General features: G+C 44.0%; 2 protein-coding genes across 2 annotated transcripts in view; one reads left to right on the plus strand and one right to left on the minus strand.

Moving 5' to 3' along the window:
* LOC107376279 (heme-binding protein 1) overlaps positions 1-6,915 on the plus strand; it is a 17,890-nt gene extending 10,975 nt beyond the window's left edge. The window contains exons 2-4 of the mRNA XM_015945295.3: positions 1,508-1,646; positions 2,961-3,141; positions 5,916-6,915. Of these exons, the coding sequence (XP_015800781.1) occupies positions 1,508-1,646; positions 2,961-3,141; positions 5,916-6,093 (498 nt within the window). The 3' untranslated portion in view covers positions 6,094-6,915. The remainder of the gene's footprint in view (positions 1-1,507; positions 1,647-2,960; positions 3,142-5,915) is intronic.
* Positions 6,916-13,478: 6,563 nt separating this feature from the next.
* Positions 13,479-17,503, minus strand: wbp2nl (WBP2 N-terminal like). Its single transcript, XM_015945294.3, has 8 exons — positions 17,344-17,503; positions 16,802-16,910; positions 16,570-16,708; positions 16,380-16,472; positions 16,038-16,241; positions 14,920-15,036; positions 14,457-14,533; positions 13,479-14,370 (listed from the first exon to the last, which is right to left on the minus strand). Exons 1-8 carry the CDS (start codon positions 17,400-17,402, stop codon positions 14,314-14,316), a joined length of 855 nt encoding a protein of 284 aa, XP_015800780.3. The 5' UTR covers positions 17,403-17,503; the 3' UTR covers positions 13,479-14,313.
* Positions 17,504-18,983: the final 1,480 nt, after the last annotated feature.

Below are 18,983 nucleotides of genomic sequence, written 5' to 3' on the forward strand. Positions count from 1 at the left end.
CACGGCGATAAGGTGTAAAACTATCCTGAAATGTGTTTATGTACTGCCCCCTAGCACCAGGAAACCACACACTGCCACTTTATTGGTTAGTTTCACATGCTGGCTAAACGTGAAAACCAGTAAGATCTACGTCAAAATGTAAATTAACATTCATGGACTCACCCGTCTTGGCTCACAATAGCGAAGGTCGTTGGTTTAGGGTCCAGGAGCGAGCAGAGCACATCTCAGCTAGTAGAAGCTAACTGCTAGCATTAGCAACTCCACCATACAGCAGAACTCCTCCAGGCTTGTGTCGTTTGTGGAGATAAAACACCAATGGAGCGAGTGGTAGAGTCGTGTTGCTGTTAGCCAATCAGAAGAGAGATGATTATGACCAGCTCCTTCTCCCTCTGAAGCATGCCAGTGCGTTGAGACGCTCCTGACCAATCACATTTTGCAGGACTTCAGCTTCAGCCACGGAAGTGGATATGAGGACACCTAAAAGAGTCTCAGGAAATGTCTCCTGGAGGTTTTATGTCTGGGGACTCTGATAGAGCCCTGTCCCCTTGACGCCTCCACGCTGTTCAGGAACCTCTGCAAACTCCATCACAGGTCTCCTGCAGCCGCTGGTGCAGCATGTCAACGTGAGGTGTGATTACACGCAACAGCTGCAAAATAAAAACATAAAACCATTGTCGTCACAAAGCCAGAAGCCTCCCTCGCTCTAGTGCTGTCAATTATCCTGATGGTTCCTTTCTTTAGTTCTCAGAAATCCTACATCAGGATGAGATAACGCAGCACAAACTGAGCCTTCAGCATCATTCTGTTTCACTTGATGATGGCGGTTTCGTACTAAACATCAGCATCATGTGCAACACAATAGGCCCAAACAGCCACGAGGGTTTGCTGAACGGGAAAATTCCTGCTTTATGATCATGTCATGATGCATGAGGGTGAAACCTGCATCGCGGTGACCAGATTCCTGCAGAGCAGCGCGGCTGACCGACTCCGCTCCACGTTGACCCCATTTAATTGTATTTAAGGCATAACTGTTGCATCAGCCGTGTGTTTGTGGGTAGAAGAATTGCGTGCACGCGCTTCCCTGTTGCCTCTGCGACGTTACATAAGCCTGCACGTCTCTGGCCCATTATTCTCTGAAAGCTGACTGAGCCCCGCAGAGCAGCAGAAGAAATTAAATTAAATCAGTGAAATACGGTTCATCAGGATGTTCTCTCACACACACACACACACACACACACACACACACACACACACACACACACACACACACACACACACACACACACACACACACACACACGCACGCACACACACACGCACACCACCCAGGATTTGGTCCCCAGCAGCAGACCGCCGTCATCGGTGTGTCAGATGTGAATCAGATCTGAACTTGACCTCCCCTTCTGCTTCCATCCTGCAGAAGATGATTGACTGTAAATGACTTCATCGCTGCACACTGATTGGTTCGTCAAAGCCCAACATGACCTGATTTCCTTCTCCTCTCTAGGATGGAGTTAGCTTTGAGGTGCGCCGGTATGACCCTGCTAAGTACGCCACCATCTCCTCGGAGGGGCGCACCTACGAGCAGGTGATCGGGGAGCTGGTCAGGAAGCTTCTCATGTACATCGGCGGCAGCAACGAGCAAGGTGAATCAAGCAGGAACATGATGAAAAATACTTTGAATCCTCAACACTCAAATGTTTCAACATTTTTTGCTAGGCTTCACTTTATTAAAATATTAAAAACGTTCTCCACCAGTGCTGACGGGAATTATATCCGTCGTGGAGTCCATCATCTTTAGGACACCCCTGTTGTAAACGTTAGCATCACAAAATCTTTAAAGGGCACATATTATGCATATTTTTGTGCTGCTATCTGGGTCTCTACTGCCACTATAAAAACTCCAAACGTGGAAAAAAAATTAATCCATTTCTTTTCTGTGATTGCTTACTTTTAGGAATTCATGTGCCTAAAACAAACCGTTTCTAAAAGTCCCCTTTTGTGATGTCACAACCAGATACGTTAGAATAGAGCCTACATGAGAGATAATTGCTGCTGGAGGAGTTGCAGCTCTGCTTCAAGCCCCTCCCAGATGTAGGAGCTTCTCAGCTTATAGCAGTCTGAGCAAGGGAGAGGTGGACGTAACAAGCTCTAGCTTGTTTTCTTGAGGTGACAGTGCCCTGAAACGGCTCATTCTGGAAGGTACTTAAAGAGCAAGTCACCCCCTACCAGAGTATTACTCCGCTCCCACTTCCTGTTTAAAAAATGCAACAAATGCTGTTGCCTAGCAGACCGAGAGGGCGGAGCCGCTAACAAATACACACGCACACAGGCTCACAATGACATTGTGACATCATATGGTACCAGCTAACGTTCTAGGGTACCTCTTAGCCAATAGCGATGGCAGATTTAAATTCAAATGCAGAGTTTTTACCTGACAACGGCACAACACTGCCAGTTTTAGGCAGAAAATTTACATTTGACCTAAAATGCACTTAAGTGCAAAACTATTGACTACATGTGTCTGCAGCACGATTAGACACACATTTATATAGTTTATCAGGAAAATAAAGTTGATTTGGGGGTGACTTGCTCTAAGTTGTTATCATGCTGGATTCCACTGTGGCACATTAACCGCAGACGTTTTGATTCAGTTGTTGCTTCTTTCTGCTGCTGGATATTCAGATAATCTTTTTATTAAGTTTAAAGATAATTTGTTATTTGAATGTGCGCTTCTGAGTGGGAGCAGATTCTGGTTCCAAAAATGCAAAACATTGTTTGGCAGCTGAAGTAGTCTCTATTCTAATGAGGATTGGTTAAAAAAAAAAAAAAGAACCAGACACCAGAAAACTTTTTTTAAAAATGTCCCCAAATGTCAGTAGTAATCAGACATCATCACATTAAGTAGTTCTACTGTTCCCTCTTCCTAAAATCTGTTTTCTTTCACTACATGTTCCCAGAAGAGGCCATGGGTACGGCGTTCCCCATCATTATCACAGTTTATCCACGGAACGACGGCGTTTTCTCTCGACGTTTGGTGGTAGGCATCCGTATTCCCTCCATCTACCAGCAAAGCCCCCCGACTCCCATCGACAGTGCCATCAGGATCGAAGAGCGACCCGGCATGACCGTCTACGCTCTGTATGTTCCCTTCTACTCCATACTGGACATAAAAATCAGGTTCCTGTTCACGTCACAAATGTGTCTAAATGTGACCAAAAAGTTGTCAGTGAGGCTGCAAATGTGCTATAGCCCATCTGGAAAAGTATTAAACCATTTGAAACCAGAGCTGAGAGCCAACATAGACCATTAGGTGCATCCTCACTCACTCCTCGAAGGTCAGTTTAGAATCACCAGGTAACCTCGTGTCTGCTGTCGGACTGTGGGAGGAAACCGGAGAACAAAAAGCTTACAGCTGACATTTAAATCTGTGACCTTTCTGCCGTAGGGCAACAGTGTTAACTGTGTTCCTCCAAGTTGGAGAAGAAAATCAGCAACAATACTGTTCCTGTTGGGAATGCACTGTGTCGGTGTGTAAAAATTCCATTAAGTCTGGTGAAAAGGCCAAGTGTTGCATTAGGATAATTCATATCTGTGGAGCACAGAGGAGGTGGAGTCATGGTTTGGTCATCTTCTGCTACTTTAGGGTCAAAAATGCTTGGAAATCAGTGAGTTCTTTATAATAAAAAAAATGTGTCTGTGAGCTGCAAACATACATGTAAATACATTGCATGTTTCAATAGATTCACCTTCTGGTCCAAGCATGACCCCCCTTCTGGCTTCAGATCTGTACAATTGTGTTTCTGTGACTCATTCCTAAAGGAGCAATATGTAAGAATCTTACAGTGAAATAATCACAAAACCGTCTGTCTCAATCATGTTGGAAGGAATGTTACATTGAAACAGATTCTCAGTCAGCTGGGGCTTTGTCGGTTATTCTCCTTAAAAAAACGGATGAAGTCTTTGTTTACTATGCGTGAGCCCATGAGGTAGCAGAGTTCGCGCCAAGCTAACGCTGCAGTGACAGCATTTGTGATTCGGCACCAGAAGGCAGAAAGCTCCAGGGTTGTTTAAAGAACTGAAGCCAGTAAACTGGAGCGACCCAGAAGTAATTTCTTTCATCCCTAAGAAGCCACGGTATATTTTTGTTCTACTCTAATACCGGTAAAGCAGGCTAAAGGCTAACATTGAGCCAACAACGCTAATGGTGAATTAAAGAACAAGTCACCCCCAAATCAACATTTTTGCTGATAAACTACATAAATGAGAGTCTAGTTGCGCTGCAGACACGTGTAGTCCAAAAATTGGCACTTTAGTGCATTTTAGTTAAAATTTAAATATTCTGCCTAAAACTCAAGTGTTGCGCCGTCGTCAGGTAAAAACTCTGCACTCCATTTGAATTTAAATCTGCCACCGCTATTGGCAAAGAGGTACACTATGATGTTAGCTGGTACATTATGATGTCACAACGTCATTATGAGCCTGTGTCTGTGGCCGTGTTCGAGATGAGCCAGTTCTGCGCAGATTCGATCACCGGTGATCGGCACTCAGTACTTGCCGGTTAGATTTGTGTCCGACTTGACGCCGACTTGCTCTGACGTCATGCCTAAGTAGGCAATGATAACCTTGTGATATCAAGGCGGCCACAGATGTTGGAGCGAGGCGCTGCAGTTGCTCTTCACCGGCTGCAAAACCTAGGGCACGACGGGAAACGCCTGGCTCTCACCTGATCTAAGATCTGATTGGTTCACATTTTGATCCGAACATCCGGTGGTAGAACATGAAATGTTAGCTGGTCACATGTATTCTGTAAATCATGTTATGATGATGACAACCATATAGGCCATAAAGAGAAATGTGTATTGTATTATTTTGTCCCCCCCCCCCCCCGCTCTCACAGCCAGCGAATGGAGAGGAAACAGTCCGCCCATGCAAGAGGAGTGATTTGTGGCATTTTACTTTATTTTATGGAGTTCAGAACTATAACAGCAAGCTAACAGCAGGAATGCAAACCACCACATTTCCTCTGGTGCCGATGCCACACTACCGTAATAATAGTGATCCCTACCATAAAACACCCAAGAGTTCTATCACCAGATATGACCATGCATTCATCTACATATCAACTTACTGCGTATGACTCGTCTTCGCTCGTCACCTAGAATCTTCTGGCACTGACCTGTAACTGACAAGTCGTAAAACTTAGGGAACGGTAGTGGTAAATGGTAAATGGCCTGTATTTGATATAGCGCCTTCTAGAGTCCTGGAACCCCCCAAGGCGCTTTACAACACAACCAGTCATTCACCCACTCACACACACATTCACACACTGGTGGGGATGAGCTACGATGTAGCCACAGCTGCCCTGGGGCGCACTAACAGAGGCGAGGCTGCCGAGCACTGGCGCCACCAGTCCCTCCGACCACCACCAGCAGGCAACGTGGGTTAAGTGTCTTGCCCAAGGACACAACAACAGCGACAGACTGAGCGGGGCTCAAACCTGCAACCTTCCGATTACGGGGCGAGCACATCTGACAGTAACATTTGACCACAGGATGTCATTCTTCGTTCTTACATATTGCACCTTTAAATTCAAAAGACCTAAATGCACATATTTAATCGAAGTTCTGAACCAGCTGTGAAAGTCTTGGCCTCAGTCTGAAAAAGTAGTCATGGACTAGTTCATGTGAGGAAACCCACCAACAGCCCAGAGTCAAAGCTGTTCTCCACAGTCCAACGAAGAGAATACCCTCCGAGCTGAATAACTGTCACAGCTTCAGCTATCGCTCTGAAAGACTGGAAGCAACTCATATTTTATAAATGCATACATTTTCTGTGTAACCATTTTTGTCTAAATCCTGTTCGCATGGCTGCAGGAGGCTTGAGTTTTCCTGTTTCTTGTCTGCACTCCACAGACAGTTTGGCGGCTTTGCCGGGGAGAGCGAGTACCGAGCCGAGGCCTTGCGTCTGACGCGCACCCTGGGCGAGACGGCGCCCTTTCAGCGCAAGCAGTACTTCTGCTGCAGCTACGACCCGCCACTCAAACCTTACGGACGGAGAAACGAAGTGTGGTTTCTACAGGAGGAGCCATAAAAACAGCCAAGCCTGATGCTCGGTCTGTTGTCGAGTCAGAACCGGTGTGTCTGTCGCTCTGACCGATGTTCGGCACGGAGACCGTTTAGAATAAAACATCCAGGAAGTTTATCTCATCTTCACATGGTTACCAGTTTACTTAAACCTGCTGCTGAAAAAGACAGGAGTAATTATTTTATAAAGGTTTAATGAGGAAATGCACATGGGTACAGCTGAGGCTTACCTTCATGAAGGCGTGGAAAACAATGTAAATATTCTAGTTATTTCTACGTGGACGTCGCTGTTCTGGGTTGTGGTTGTGTTTGAGTCCCTGTGGAAGTTTTGTCTAAATAAAAAGAACATTTGTACTTTTTGATCTAGTTTACGGGTAAACTGAAAAAGTAAAGAAAACTAAGATGCATGGTTATAAAAAGCACATTTGTGGAAAAAGTTCTCAGCTTTGAGAGGAGCTTTGCTTGTTTCTGGTGTTGAATTTTCTGATTGCATGTTGGTCTAGAAAGCATTAGTGTGTTGTTAATACTTTGTGTTTTAGTGCATGTGGTGTTTGCACCTTAAAGATTCCATCTGGTTTTTTGTATTTTTCCATCAACTAAAGGTTTCCAATCACAAAATGCTCTTTTTTGCATCTTCGTCTGGGAATTTGTTTGATCTGAAATTTTTAAGTGTGACCAAAAAAAAAGCAAAAACAGAAGAAATCATTAAGGCGGCAAAAACTTTTCCACAGCTGTGTCTAGAAACCGTTTTTCAATCCTGTATGAAAAGATTTGTGTGTCGAGTGAGAAAATCCTTTTAGGTGCTTAAATAAATACATTGTTCTGTTGAGTGTGTGTCCCTGTGATGGACCTATCGACTTATAAATATTGGACAATGGGTTTCCAGAGGCTCCAATAACACGTTTTTGAGGGGAAATGGGAGGTGGCCACCACCGCCATTTTGACCGTGTCACAGGTTCCGTCAAGCCCAGACAATTCCACAAAAGGGAAGAGAGGTGGAGCTGAGGGTGGGGCTGTAAGGCTGGGATCAACTGACGACACCCGGTAGAACTAGCTACAAGCTAACCTGAAGCTAACCCGAAGCTAACGCGGAGGTGGGAGCTAAGCTAACGGAGGTAGCAACCTAGCTACAACCGGAGTTAACTGCACAACACCAGAGCTTCTGAGTCAGAGATACGCCGGGCTGACCACTGGGTAAAACCAGATGGAACACAGAGGTCTCCATCCCAGAGCTCCACAAGCCGGCAGCCGCACAGCAGACAGAAGCCGCGATCAGACAGAGATGCGCCGAACTGCGGGGAGGGGAGAACCAGGTGGAACACAGAGGTCTCCTGAGCTCCACAAGCCGATAGTTGGAACCCAGCTCCACCAACATGTTATATTTCAACCCATTTTCTAAAGTGCAGCATTATGTTAAATGCACTGGGTTTTACCCTATTACATTTAAATTTCATGGTTAAACAGTACATGTTAAAATCTAAGCTCAGCTCGGCAGTGACCTAAAATACATAAATATAATTTTACTTACCGAAAAAAATGAAGTGGAGACTCCTTGGACGCTCTATTAGTGCAATTAATGCCACAGCAAGTCATTTTGTCCAACAATTGCACAAAAAATATCCAAACAAGAACGCACAAATGCTACAACTAATGGTCTAAGTTGAGAGACTGAAAATGGTAAAAATGGCCTGTATTTGATATAGCGCCTTCTAGAGTCCTGGAACCCCCCAAGGCGCTTTACAACACAACCAGTCATTCACCCATTCACACACACATTCACACACTGGTGGGGATGAACTACAATGCAGCCACAGCTGCCCTGGGGCCTACTGACAGAGGTGAGGCTGCCGATCACTGGCGCCACCTGTCCCTCCGACCACCACCAGCAGGCAACGTGGCTTAAGTGCCTTGCCCAAGGACACGACGACAACGATAGGCTGAGCGGGGCTCGAACCTGCAACCTTCCGAATAAGGGGCGACCTCTTAACTCCTGTGCCACCGTCGCCCAATAATGAAAATGACCGAACAGTTTTCAGGAGAGGCCGAGGCTCAGACTGAGGACTTTCCCCGGAGCTAGCTCTGTGGTCACGTGGGTCTGATGCTCATTAATTATACAGAATTTTAGGCTTTTAATACACTTAAACAGAAGAGTGAGAAAAAAATTCACCCCCCTCAGAGTTGTCATGAGTGTAAACTAGATCATTTAAACAAAAAACATGTTTTGGTACCAGGCTGTAAACATGTTTGTTTCTGCTGTGAAATTGGTATTTTTAACATGGCAGTCAATGAGGATTTGCTCGCTTCTGACACCAGCCCCTAGTGGATGAGGGTGGAACTGCAATTTATTTCATTTCCGCGTTTGCTTCAATTTTTGACCCGCATTGTGGGGGCTTGGATGGACCGGACTTGTCCAGGGTGTCCCCGCCTCTCACCCAATGACTGCTGGAGTTAGACACCAGCTCCCTGCAACTTTATTGGGGAATAACTGGTTATTGAACTAGAAAATGATCATTTCTTGCAGAAATGCAGTTTGAATGCTGCTTGTTGAAAATGATAATGCATTCGATTTGTCCTTGGAACTCAGAAATCCCCACCTCCGAGTAGGAAAAATCAAATGAACCCCCCCCCCCCCACACACACACACACGTCGGATCTCCCAGTCGGAAGCTCGGAAAATTTTCACAACCCCGACTTCGAGATCCAAAACGGCAGCTCTTCGTATCAACAACAGTAGTTTTGATTGAAATGCGTTTATTTTACGACACACTTATGAGTGCGTTGAAAATCAATGCTATATGTAGCGCCTGCAACTCCAAGCTGAACAATCTAAAAGTGTCGTTTTAGATCGTCTTTGTCTCTCTTCGAATATTTTTTGAAGATGAGCTGTGTGTGTTTATGAGTTGTCTGTGTTCATTGAGAGCTAACAAAACAGCAGTTTTCGAGGGCGTCGCCATATTGGAATCCCGACTTCTCCGTCTCCGGCAACCAGAATGCTGTTAACTCGGGTGTGACGTCATTCCTAGTTCTGAGTTCCGAGGAAAATCGAACGCACCCTGATTGCTGAAGCTACTTAGGAACTGTAACAAAGCTGAAACTAGGGATGTCACAGTAAGCAGTGTGGCGGTAAGCCTCGGTAAAAATGTTGACAATGAAAATAACCATCTTGTTTTTTAAAAAATATATTATCACGTGGATTACCATGGTGTAGGCGCGGTGAACCTCACCAGCCACCTTCTCATCAGCGGAAGTTGCCGCACATGTGTAGTTTGTAGTTTACAACCAAAACTTTCTTGACGCTAAAGCTGAAATGTTGGCCGAATGAGGAGACGGCAGTCGGAAGTATGGGCATATTTTGGATATTTGAAGAATGCTGAGGGACAGTTGACAGAAGATGGTTGACCTGTTTGCAGAGCGTGCAGGAAAAGCGTCTGTGAAAGGCAGCAACGCTTCGAATCTCATGACATCTGCGTGACCATTAGGGCTGTCGCGGTTGAGGAATTCCCCCTGCGGTGATTCAGGGTGGCTTAATAATGCGGTGTGTGATATTATTGCAGCACTTTTTTATTGCAGTACTATCTAAACATAATGTTTACACATTTAAAAAAGGTTAAAAATTGCCGTGCCTTCTTTAATAACACTTTACTGAATGCAGATCAAAGGGCAGTAACAACGCAGATCGCAGTAACGTTTGTTTCTCCGACAGTCGGAGTCCGACTGAACTTAAAAACAACAAAATTCAGGAGGTTAAACTTTTAAATGCAAATTTGGCTGCAGCATCTAACAAATAAGAAACAAGTCCCGATTTTGTTTAGTTGTTTAAAATCAAGCATAAAAAATTACATGTACCGGGCGCGCGCGCGCGCGCCGGGGGGCGGGCGCACTATCATTTCACTTTCACACACACGAATGACGGTGATTTATAGCTCGGTCACGTCCTTGTTACCTACAAGGAAAACCAGCATGTTAACTACGGTTTGAGAGAGGATCTGAGAGGGGCGGCAACATTTGCAGCAACACTGAAAACCCTCTCGGATGGTGCGCTCGTTGCACTAACACACACGTACTTGCGTGCGACTCTGGCGAGTAAAGGGAATCTCCCGTTTGTTGCTCCACCATGTCACGGGGGTTTTCTTTAGGGTGGATGCATTCCTCCTGCAGGTAGCGAGTGAGCTCCAGCTCGGCTCAAACTCTCTTTGGGACGGCTGCAGAAGCAGTGCTTGTCCGGGACTTCAGCAGGTCTCCGAGCGTTTATTTATTTATTTATTTGCCGCTGGTGGCAGCTCTGTCTCGGCCAAGGACTCTGGCTGCGCAGCAGCTGACGTACTGAAAACCAAAGCGCTCCCACAGGAGCGAAGTAACGTTTCGTTTTGATACCAGTGCAGCCATCCTTCTCAACATGCATCATTGAGTTGAACCAAGTTCAGTAATCGCGGTGGCGCATGATGCAGCGCGGTGGGCTTCTTCATATCGCGATATTTCATTTTTGCGGTTACCGCGACAGCCCTAGTGACCATCACCCACAACTCTACAGTCAATGCAAGGCAAGTTAACGTTAGCGTTTTAGATAAAATGCATAATGTGAGGACTTTGGGTTGATGGAGAATGCAACAAGTAGTCCTATGGTGCAACAGCAGCGCTCACTGCCAGCATTTAAACCGTGTTGCGGACACCCCGCCCCCCCCACTGAAAAGACACTAGCATGACAGGGCTCCCGGGAGGGCAGATAAGAGTTGCTCTCTCTCTCTGTGAATTATTATGAATTTAACAATCATTATTGCCTGATGACATTTTACCAAATCTGCTAATCTCACGGGAAGGACACAAACAGGACAACTGTCCTGATTTAGAGGGTTAATTTAGTAATCTGAAAATAGAACACGTTTCTGGTGCTATTATTAGTGCATGTAATCTCCTCAAAACGACTAACACATAGTTCTCATGAAATAATAAACAAGGGTGGGCAATATAGATCTTTTTTTTTTGTCCCACTGAGGGAAACAGTTTGGGCCACCCTGATCCACAGAAGGGTATCTGCAGGTTTAAGGGAGCCAAATTTAAGACTTAAAGACCTTTTTAAGGCCACTTTGACCAAATTTAAGCAACTTTTAAAAATTTAATTTAAGCGATAATTTCCAGCTATTGCCTGAAACCGGCGCTAACCAGGTCGCGATCGTGGGATTAGCCATCCAGTTACCATTAAACTTGCATTTCCCCATGGCGCAAGATCCCACTAGTTTAACCAGCTAATGTGCTCATCTAAAAATAGCCCCCTTTCACAACCAACTGAATGTGTACGGCTCCGCTTACACTAACATCGTACACAAAAAATGCTGAAAGCCAACTAGAAACTCACAAAATTTTATAGAAATACAAGAATCTTGTTTATTGGGTCTTTGGTAATTTAAGACCTTTGGCGACTGTATTTAAGGATTATTTGTCATTTTTAAGGATTTTTAAGACCTTAAATTTGGAAAAGCTAATTTAAGACTTTTTAAGGACCCGCGGATACCCTGCACAGGCGGGGCTGGGTAGAGTATCCAACAACTGTACTCAAGCAAGAGCAGCACTATTTCAACACCTTTTACTCAATTAAAAGTAGCTGTCCAAGAAATTACTCAAGAAAGAGTAAAAAAGTGTTTGGTTAGAAGGCTACTTAAGTACCGAGTATCATCTGATCTTATATTTTTAAAATGATGACAAACAGACAAAAAATAAGAAGTTATGAGAAAAATTTGGTGTTTTAACCCTCCCACTAACGGGGGTGACCCCGCGAGGAAAGTTGACCATTGAGCAGGATTGATGGTTTATCAACCCTGGGTAGGGTCCACATGGCGGGGTGAGGTGGTGCTCACTTCTCACCCCTGCCACATGGACCCAAGGGATAAACCATCAACCCTGCTCAATGGTCAACTTTCCTCGCGGGGTCACACCCGTTAGGACAGTGGGAGGGTTAAAGACTAAAAGAGAAAAAATGTAATCAAATAAGCAACATAATTACAAAATAAAAAAATTTAGGCAAAATTTAGACAAACTGAGGACATTATTTTCCTGATATAGAGAGCTTATTTAGGTGTCTGAAAATGTAAAAAATACTGAAAACCATGATAATTTTGGTCCGTGAGGTTAAATTTCACACCGTGACAACCCTAGCTGAAAATAGGCTATAATGATATTATTTTATTTTTCTGGAACTGTGCTGCTCTGGGCAGCTGCATGTTGGAGTAGCTCTGTTGACTATATGTAAGTTTTGCCTTTTCTTCGACATTTTTTCTTCTAGTTTCTCAAGAAAAACTGTATTTTTTTGGACATTTTACTTTTCTGTTTCTGGTGCTGTGAAGCTTAGAGGATTTTTACTGCTATTTTTTAGCTTTTTTCACTTTTTGAGCATTTGTTATGTTGCATAACCATGGCAACAAGCTGGTTTACAATCGGGAGCAGCTGATTAACATTGGGAAGGCTGAAATAATACCTCAACTGAAGCCACAAATCCCATATGAGCTAAAACGCAAGAAGCGTGTTTACAGAGCGGGAGCAAAACGGAGACAGAGAAAGGAAATTCAAACCATCTCTTCCATCGATCATAATGGGCAATGTGAGATCACTGGCCAACAAGATGGAGGAACTCTTTCAAGGACTCAGCCAGCGTTTTGGAACCGCTGGAGATCATACAAAGAAGGATTCTCCAGAGAATCAAGAAAATGATGGACAACCCTGAGCATTCTCTTCACAAGACTGTCCGACAACGGAAGAGTGTCTTCAGTCAGAGGCTTCTTCAGTTTGGCTGCAACACTGACCGCTACTGGAGATCCTTCCTGCCAACAGCCATTGTAATATACAACAACTCTTTGATGACTTGATTATTATTTTTATTCTGAGCTACTACAGCAATCAATTTCCCTTTGGGATTAATAAAGTATTTTTGAATTGAATTGAATTAGGGTGACCACCCCAAAATCCAGACATACCACGCTTCCCGCAGCCAAGTCATTTTGATGTTCACGCTGCCATTCGAGTCACATTAATAAAAACTGTTCAAACGGGCTAAAAAATGACAGAAAAAGCTGAATATCTTAAAGAGTATAAAGGTCATCAATACCAAAGGTGACGCCTGGAATGAGCTGAGCATTTTGACACCAACTTTGCTGAAATACCTGAAAATTTGAAAGAGTTGAAATGGTTCAAAAACAGAACAAACAGGAATACTTCAGTTTGAATGACGCATCAGCATTCAAACAGCAACAGAGTAAATGAAGGTGGTGGATTTTGTTTTGGCACGCAGCGCGTTTCTGCATCCTTCTGAAAGCGTTTGCAAAACCAAAGATTATCTGAACAGATCCTCAACTGTTCCCATCAGAAGGTATAAAATAAAAACTGTTCACGTAAAACAAAATATAAACTTCTATTAACGACTTTATTAGATTTTAATCAAGACAAATTCTGCCAAAACAATAAGAAACGCAACAAAAGGTAATTAATATATAGACATCTGAGTAAATCGGCTCCAGCCTCTTCTGTCTACGACTTCCTTCTACGTGTGAATAATCCATCAGATGAGCTCTCACAGTGAGCAGAACCCAGTCGGGCCCTGAAACTCCACACTAGAGTAATCAGATTACAGGTTTCAGCTCGGCTTTGTTTACATAAACACACCAGGAGCTAAAAGCATCAAAGCTAACCAAGTTCTTTATACAGAAAACATGATTCTAAACTTTAGTTTTCACAACAAACCGACTGATAGGAATCATAAAGATGAGAAAACACCTTTCAGCTCATGTTTCTGATTATTATTAAACCCAGATGTGCTTTTGTATCGGAATAAAAACTAAAAGACACACGTTACGTTTCTTTAATGCTACTGATATTTGAACACTTAACTGTTCTCTTAATAACAGCAAACACTACATGTTCTGTAAGAAATCCTTTCTGGAAAAATACTCTGCTGCTGCTCGCTTTCTCTTTAGATTTTATGGTTTTTCTGCATCAGAGAATCAGAAAATGATGCGTCGCATTTCTCAGAATGTTAATAATAAAGTGTTTTTAGAAAAACTAGAGTTAAGAGTTATAATTAGTTGGAAATGACCACGAGCCGTGTGAAAACATAGTTTTAGAGACCCGTGTCATTTCCTGTTTTAGAACCGAGCAGACATCCACGAAAAGAACTCCTTATGTTAGAATAAACTTGGGGAGAAAATAGGAATGGTTTCAGTGAGGCGCTGCTTCCTGAGTCTTAGTTGTTCTTTTTGTCTGGGAAATCTGGGTTTGGTGCGTAAGGTGGAGGTCGCTCCTGCAAGGAGAAAGCAAACGAACACCGAGCCATCAGAGGGAGAACTCACGTGTCACTTCCTCTAAAATAAAGACAGGGAGGCTCACCGCCGGCATGTAGACGCTGTGTGGGCTGCTGGGGTTGCAGTAGGCGCTGCTTGCTGCTTCAGCAGCCTTTGAGTTACCTGTGTGGAGACAAAGGATGCGACAATGATGTGCAGATTAAAACTGACAGTTATGGATGCAGATGGTGTTCGGGAACAGATGCTGCAGCTCACAAGCTCGGCGTTACTCGGTCACACTGAGCTCGACTGACGGTTTCAGAAACACAAGAGACAGAAAACTAAATAAATTAAATCTCCATGGAGCAACACAACACACACTCCGTAAGGACAGGAGCGTCTTCACAGAATTCCACGAGAATTCCTCAAGGGTGATCGGTTTATTTTGTGTTTTTGCGGCGCGTTCGGGTGCGATTCATGGCGAGGAAGACGGATTAGATCCGACATTCAGGGAGAAGAAGGGGAGAAAACGGGGGAAGAGGAAAGAAGGAAGAATAAAGAAAGCAGACCTGGAGGAATTGGAGGGGTCGAAGCAGCCCAGTCCTGAGTGGGTGGAGCCCAGGTCTGAGGTGGCCCAGGGTAGGGAGGGGGCGGGGCCATGTAGTCCAGCCCAGAAGGGTACATTCCTGAAACAGGAAAATATAAACAGATTTAAGATCAGCATAGAGAATTTTAGATAAAACTTGTTTTCTAAGTTAACTCATTCGCTGCCAGCGTTTCTCACCGTTTTTACAGTTTTTTAAGAGTCACAGAACGTTGCGCGCTAGGATGATGTCGAAGCCAAAACAACCAAAACAAGGCGGAGACTCACCTCTTACATCAGGAAGAATCCGCGCGTTTCGAGTGTTATCCGTTCTTTCATAATCTGTTGCTGAATTGTGATCGGCAGAAGCTTTTCCGGTTGGCGCCTCACTTTTGTTACAGCAGCGGCCCAAAACGATCTCCTAACACATGGATGTTCTGCTTCCTGATCACGTGACGTGTGACATACGCGGATGAAGATCGGCTCAGAGCTGAGATGTTTGTTCTCACGGTGCGGGGGCTCGTCCGACGCCCACACAGTAAAAACATGCAAATGACGACTTTAGTCGTCACTGGCAGTGAATGAGTTAATTTATTAAAAAGTTTAGGCTGAAAAAGCAAAGCACCTGTTTTCCTTCACACCACTAGTAGGCGCTACATACGCCAGCTCAGTCTGCTTCCAATCATTAGTCAGCTTAACCAACGGCTTTATTTTATTTATTTACATCTATCATGTTATAATTAGTCATTTATATTTAATGATTATTTGCAGTTTTCTTATATTTTGTGGTAAACAGATCCCAAAGTTCACAGTTAAAAATAAAATGGTTCTACAGTTAATCTGGAAGTTTGGAGGAAATAAATGGTTTAATAAACCAAGAGATGCATCAAAATAAACAAAAATAAAAAATAAATCTGCCTTGCTTTGGGATTTAGCCATTTTTCCACATGATAGACTTAAACAAAATAAAAGAAAATCAAAAAAATTAATTTAAAAACTTTGCAGCTGTATGCCAAGCCTGTAAAACTAATAAGCTTTGAGTTTAGATGCTCATCTTTGAATTTTGGATTTCTGTAGCCGAATCCAAAGAGCAGAAATCAGTACCTGCTGCTGCTGGTGGTGGTGGATAGGGGTAACCCATACTGCCAGCAGGAGGAGCCGAACCCTGGTAGAATCCATTCTGTTGGGGAGGAGGTGGGTATGGGTAGCCATTAGGAGCAGGTGGGGGTGGACCATAACCGTTCACCATCATCGGAGAGGGGTAACCGTAAGAGGGAGCACCGTTCTGGGCCGGAGTTGAACGAGAAGCTGGAAAAGGGATGGAGGATAAGGTTTGTGTTCACACACTTTAACTATAAGACTAATTTAAACTTCCAGTTCATTCTGTGCGTGTTTATTAAAGACATTTCTAATTACAGTCAGCATTACAAATACGAGGATACACACCATTTGAGGCCAGTTTGAAGAGGTGTTGTCCCACCTCAATGGCCCCCCCACTTGTAAATGTCATTTTGAAAGAAGCCTGACCCTCCCAGCCACCTGACAAATAGAATATGTACTTTAGAACAACAAAGAGCGCTCTGCTTTGGCAGTGGACAGTCGCTTTTTTTACTTTTATAACCAGAAGGCTACCTACCACCTGGTTCAGCCATCACCGTCCCTTTTATGTAGTTGGCTCCAAACACTGGCTGCTGAATGCTGCAGCCCTTCATCAGGTAATAAGGGAACATGGCTGATCCCAGTGAGTCCTTAGTGTTACTGGACACAAACAGCAGCTATGGAGGAGAAAAAAGAGAGAAGAGATGACAGGAAGTAGGAAGGAGGCTGGCCAGAGCCTATTGCGTTATTAGATGTGATCAAAGCTATACCCTGTATGGTGTCAGGAAAACTGTGCCCTTCTTGGTCCCTCTCAGCAGATCCGTTTTACAGGTGACGTCACTAAATGTCAGTTCCACATTCTTGCAGTCTCTTATAACGCTGAAGAGTAATGAAACCAGCACAGAAAAACAGAAATGTGATCATAATTCATACTCTTCATTTCTGGGAGCGTTAGTGTTGTTACACAATCATGTGATGCCGTTTTTGTGTTGTCACTAGAGAGCTCCCACTTCCTGTTTTGGCTGCTAGCTAACAAACAAGTTAGCCAAACACCGAAACTTCACCCAGAGACGCAAAATTAGAGAAGAGTCGAGCAAAACATTCTTAATCACGGTGTTAAAACGAGAACGCGTAAGCTGAAACATTCAACGAGCGTACAGAGAAATAACGGACAAACAACAAGTGCTAGCGTCGTTCAGGCCAGCCAGCGGCTCACTACGCAGTGGAAAGTATGTAAACAAGTGAGACGGAGAAACGACAGTCAGCCGGTTGGAGAGGTGAAACTCAAGAAATAACATATTATAATAATCACCGTTCTCCGTTGTTTACCACAACACCGCCGTTCTGCGAATGATTCCGATTCAGAGCCATGTTCAGGAGAATTCTGGGTTACTCCTGATGCCTCTGGTTAGAGCTCAACGATCAGCGTCAGGAGACGGAAACAGGCGTTACGTCATCACGTCCCCACGACAGCTGATCTCTCTCTCTCTCTCTCTCTCTCTCTCTCTCTCTCTCTCTCTCTCTCTCTCTCTCTCTCTCCCCATTTCTATTGTTTTAAGATTAAAGTGAATATGTTGCACTACCATGGACGTAGTTTTGACTTTAGAAGTGTGTGTGTGTGCGCGCGCACCGGCTTGGGGGGGGGGGGGGGTCTTTACAGTAGACTACAGCCTAGAGGCTCTTTAATGCAATGTCAAGTACTGTCAAGTACACAGGTGGCAGTAAAAAAAACAATAATACTTTCCAATTAACTTTGTTTTTCACCTGGTTAGGGGCTCGACACACGGGAGGCGACAAACGATCGCGATCAGCGAAATTCGTCGCTGTCGCTTTTATAACCTGACACACGAGAGGCGATCCGCGGCAGCGGCCAGCGGCAAAGCCGTCTACGCATTCTGTTCCATGGCGAAATCTAAACCTCCGTTGTTTTGTTTGGCTGTGTCAGGTTGGAGGGAATTAAGGTTATTTAAGCAGTTCAGAGTTAATAAAGCGGTAGATATGATGTTTCACAAGGTGCTGCTAGAGTTATGTGAAATCTTACTTGTGATTTTACTAAAACATAATAATAATCAACTTCTCCTTCATATTTGCTCGGAGATGTGCGGAGCATCCTGTCCGCTCATTGGTCAGTGAATGAAACCTCCGGTGATTGGTCCTCGTCCGAGCGACAGCGATGAAAAGTTGAAAATATTTCGACTTTCTGGGATTGCATCGCTGGGTCGCCTGTGCACGACACGTGCACAAGCGCAAAATTTCACACGCACGTTTTTCGCGTTTCGCTTGGTAGGAGGGAGACCCGCGATTATGGCGTTGTCGCGCATGTCTCATTGAAAATGAATGGAGGAGAGGCGATGTCGCCTCCCGTGTGTCGAGCCCATTAGTCATTTTCATTCCTACTCATTGTCAGCATTTTACACTTATTTTTTGGAATGTCTGATCAATAGAGCTCATTTAAGTCAGATTCTAGCTGACTCCTGAAATATTTAAAAGGTGCAAGGGACAAAAATTCACTTTGGAAAAAAAAAGGGGGGGGGGCATATCTCCCCTGTCCTCCCCCAAATCTATGTCCATGTGCACTACGTTACAATCCCCCCTCAATGCCAACAGACCACAGTGCCTACAAAACCTAAGACATTAAAAAAGTTCCACACAGTTGAGTTTCATGCCTGGTTCTTTCATTTATAGTAATAATCAGCTCTGGGGGGCCTACAGCAGCAGGAGAGGTGGTGCATGAATAAAGAACTACCCTAAAAAATAATAATTTTTTTCTCTTGGAAGTCAGTATGAAGGACTAAGTATAGAAACTTATTTTATGGAATTATAATGATTACATTGTAGAATTACTTCCGGTAAATTATTTCTAAATACATTTCTAATGCATTTTGCTATCAACACCATGGTAACTCACTCTAAATGTCATTTTTTTTATTTTTATTAAGCTAAAACACAATT

This window comes from Nothobranchius furzeri, chromosome 12 (assembly GCF_043380555.1).
Source record: "Nothobranchius furzeri strain GRZ-AD chromosome 12, NfurGRZ-RIMD1, whole genome shotgun sequence".
NCBI lineage: Eukaryota > Metazoa > Chordata > Actinopteri > Cyprinodontiformes > Nothobranchiidae > Nothobranchius > Nothobranchius furzeri.

Coding starts and splice junctions, on each gene's coding strand:
- wbp2nl (XM_015945294.3), bottom strand. CDS start 17,402: ATGGCTCTGAATCGGAATCATTCGCAGAACGGCGGTGTTGTGGTAAAC. Junction 16,242..16,379: donor CTTCAAACTGGCCTCAAATG/GTGTGTATCCTC, acceptor TCCCTTTTCCAG/CTTCTCGTTCAACTCCGGCC. Junction 15,037..16,037: donor ACCACCACCAGCAGCAGCAG/GTACTGATTTCT, acceptor TTCCTGTTTCAG/GAATGTACCCTTCTGGGCTG.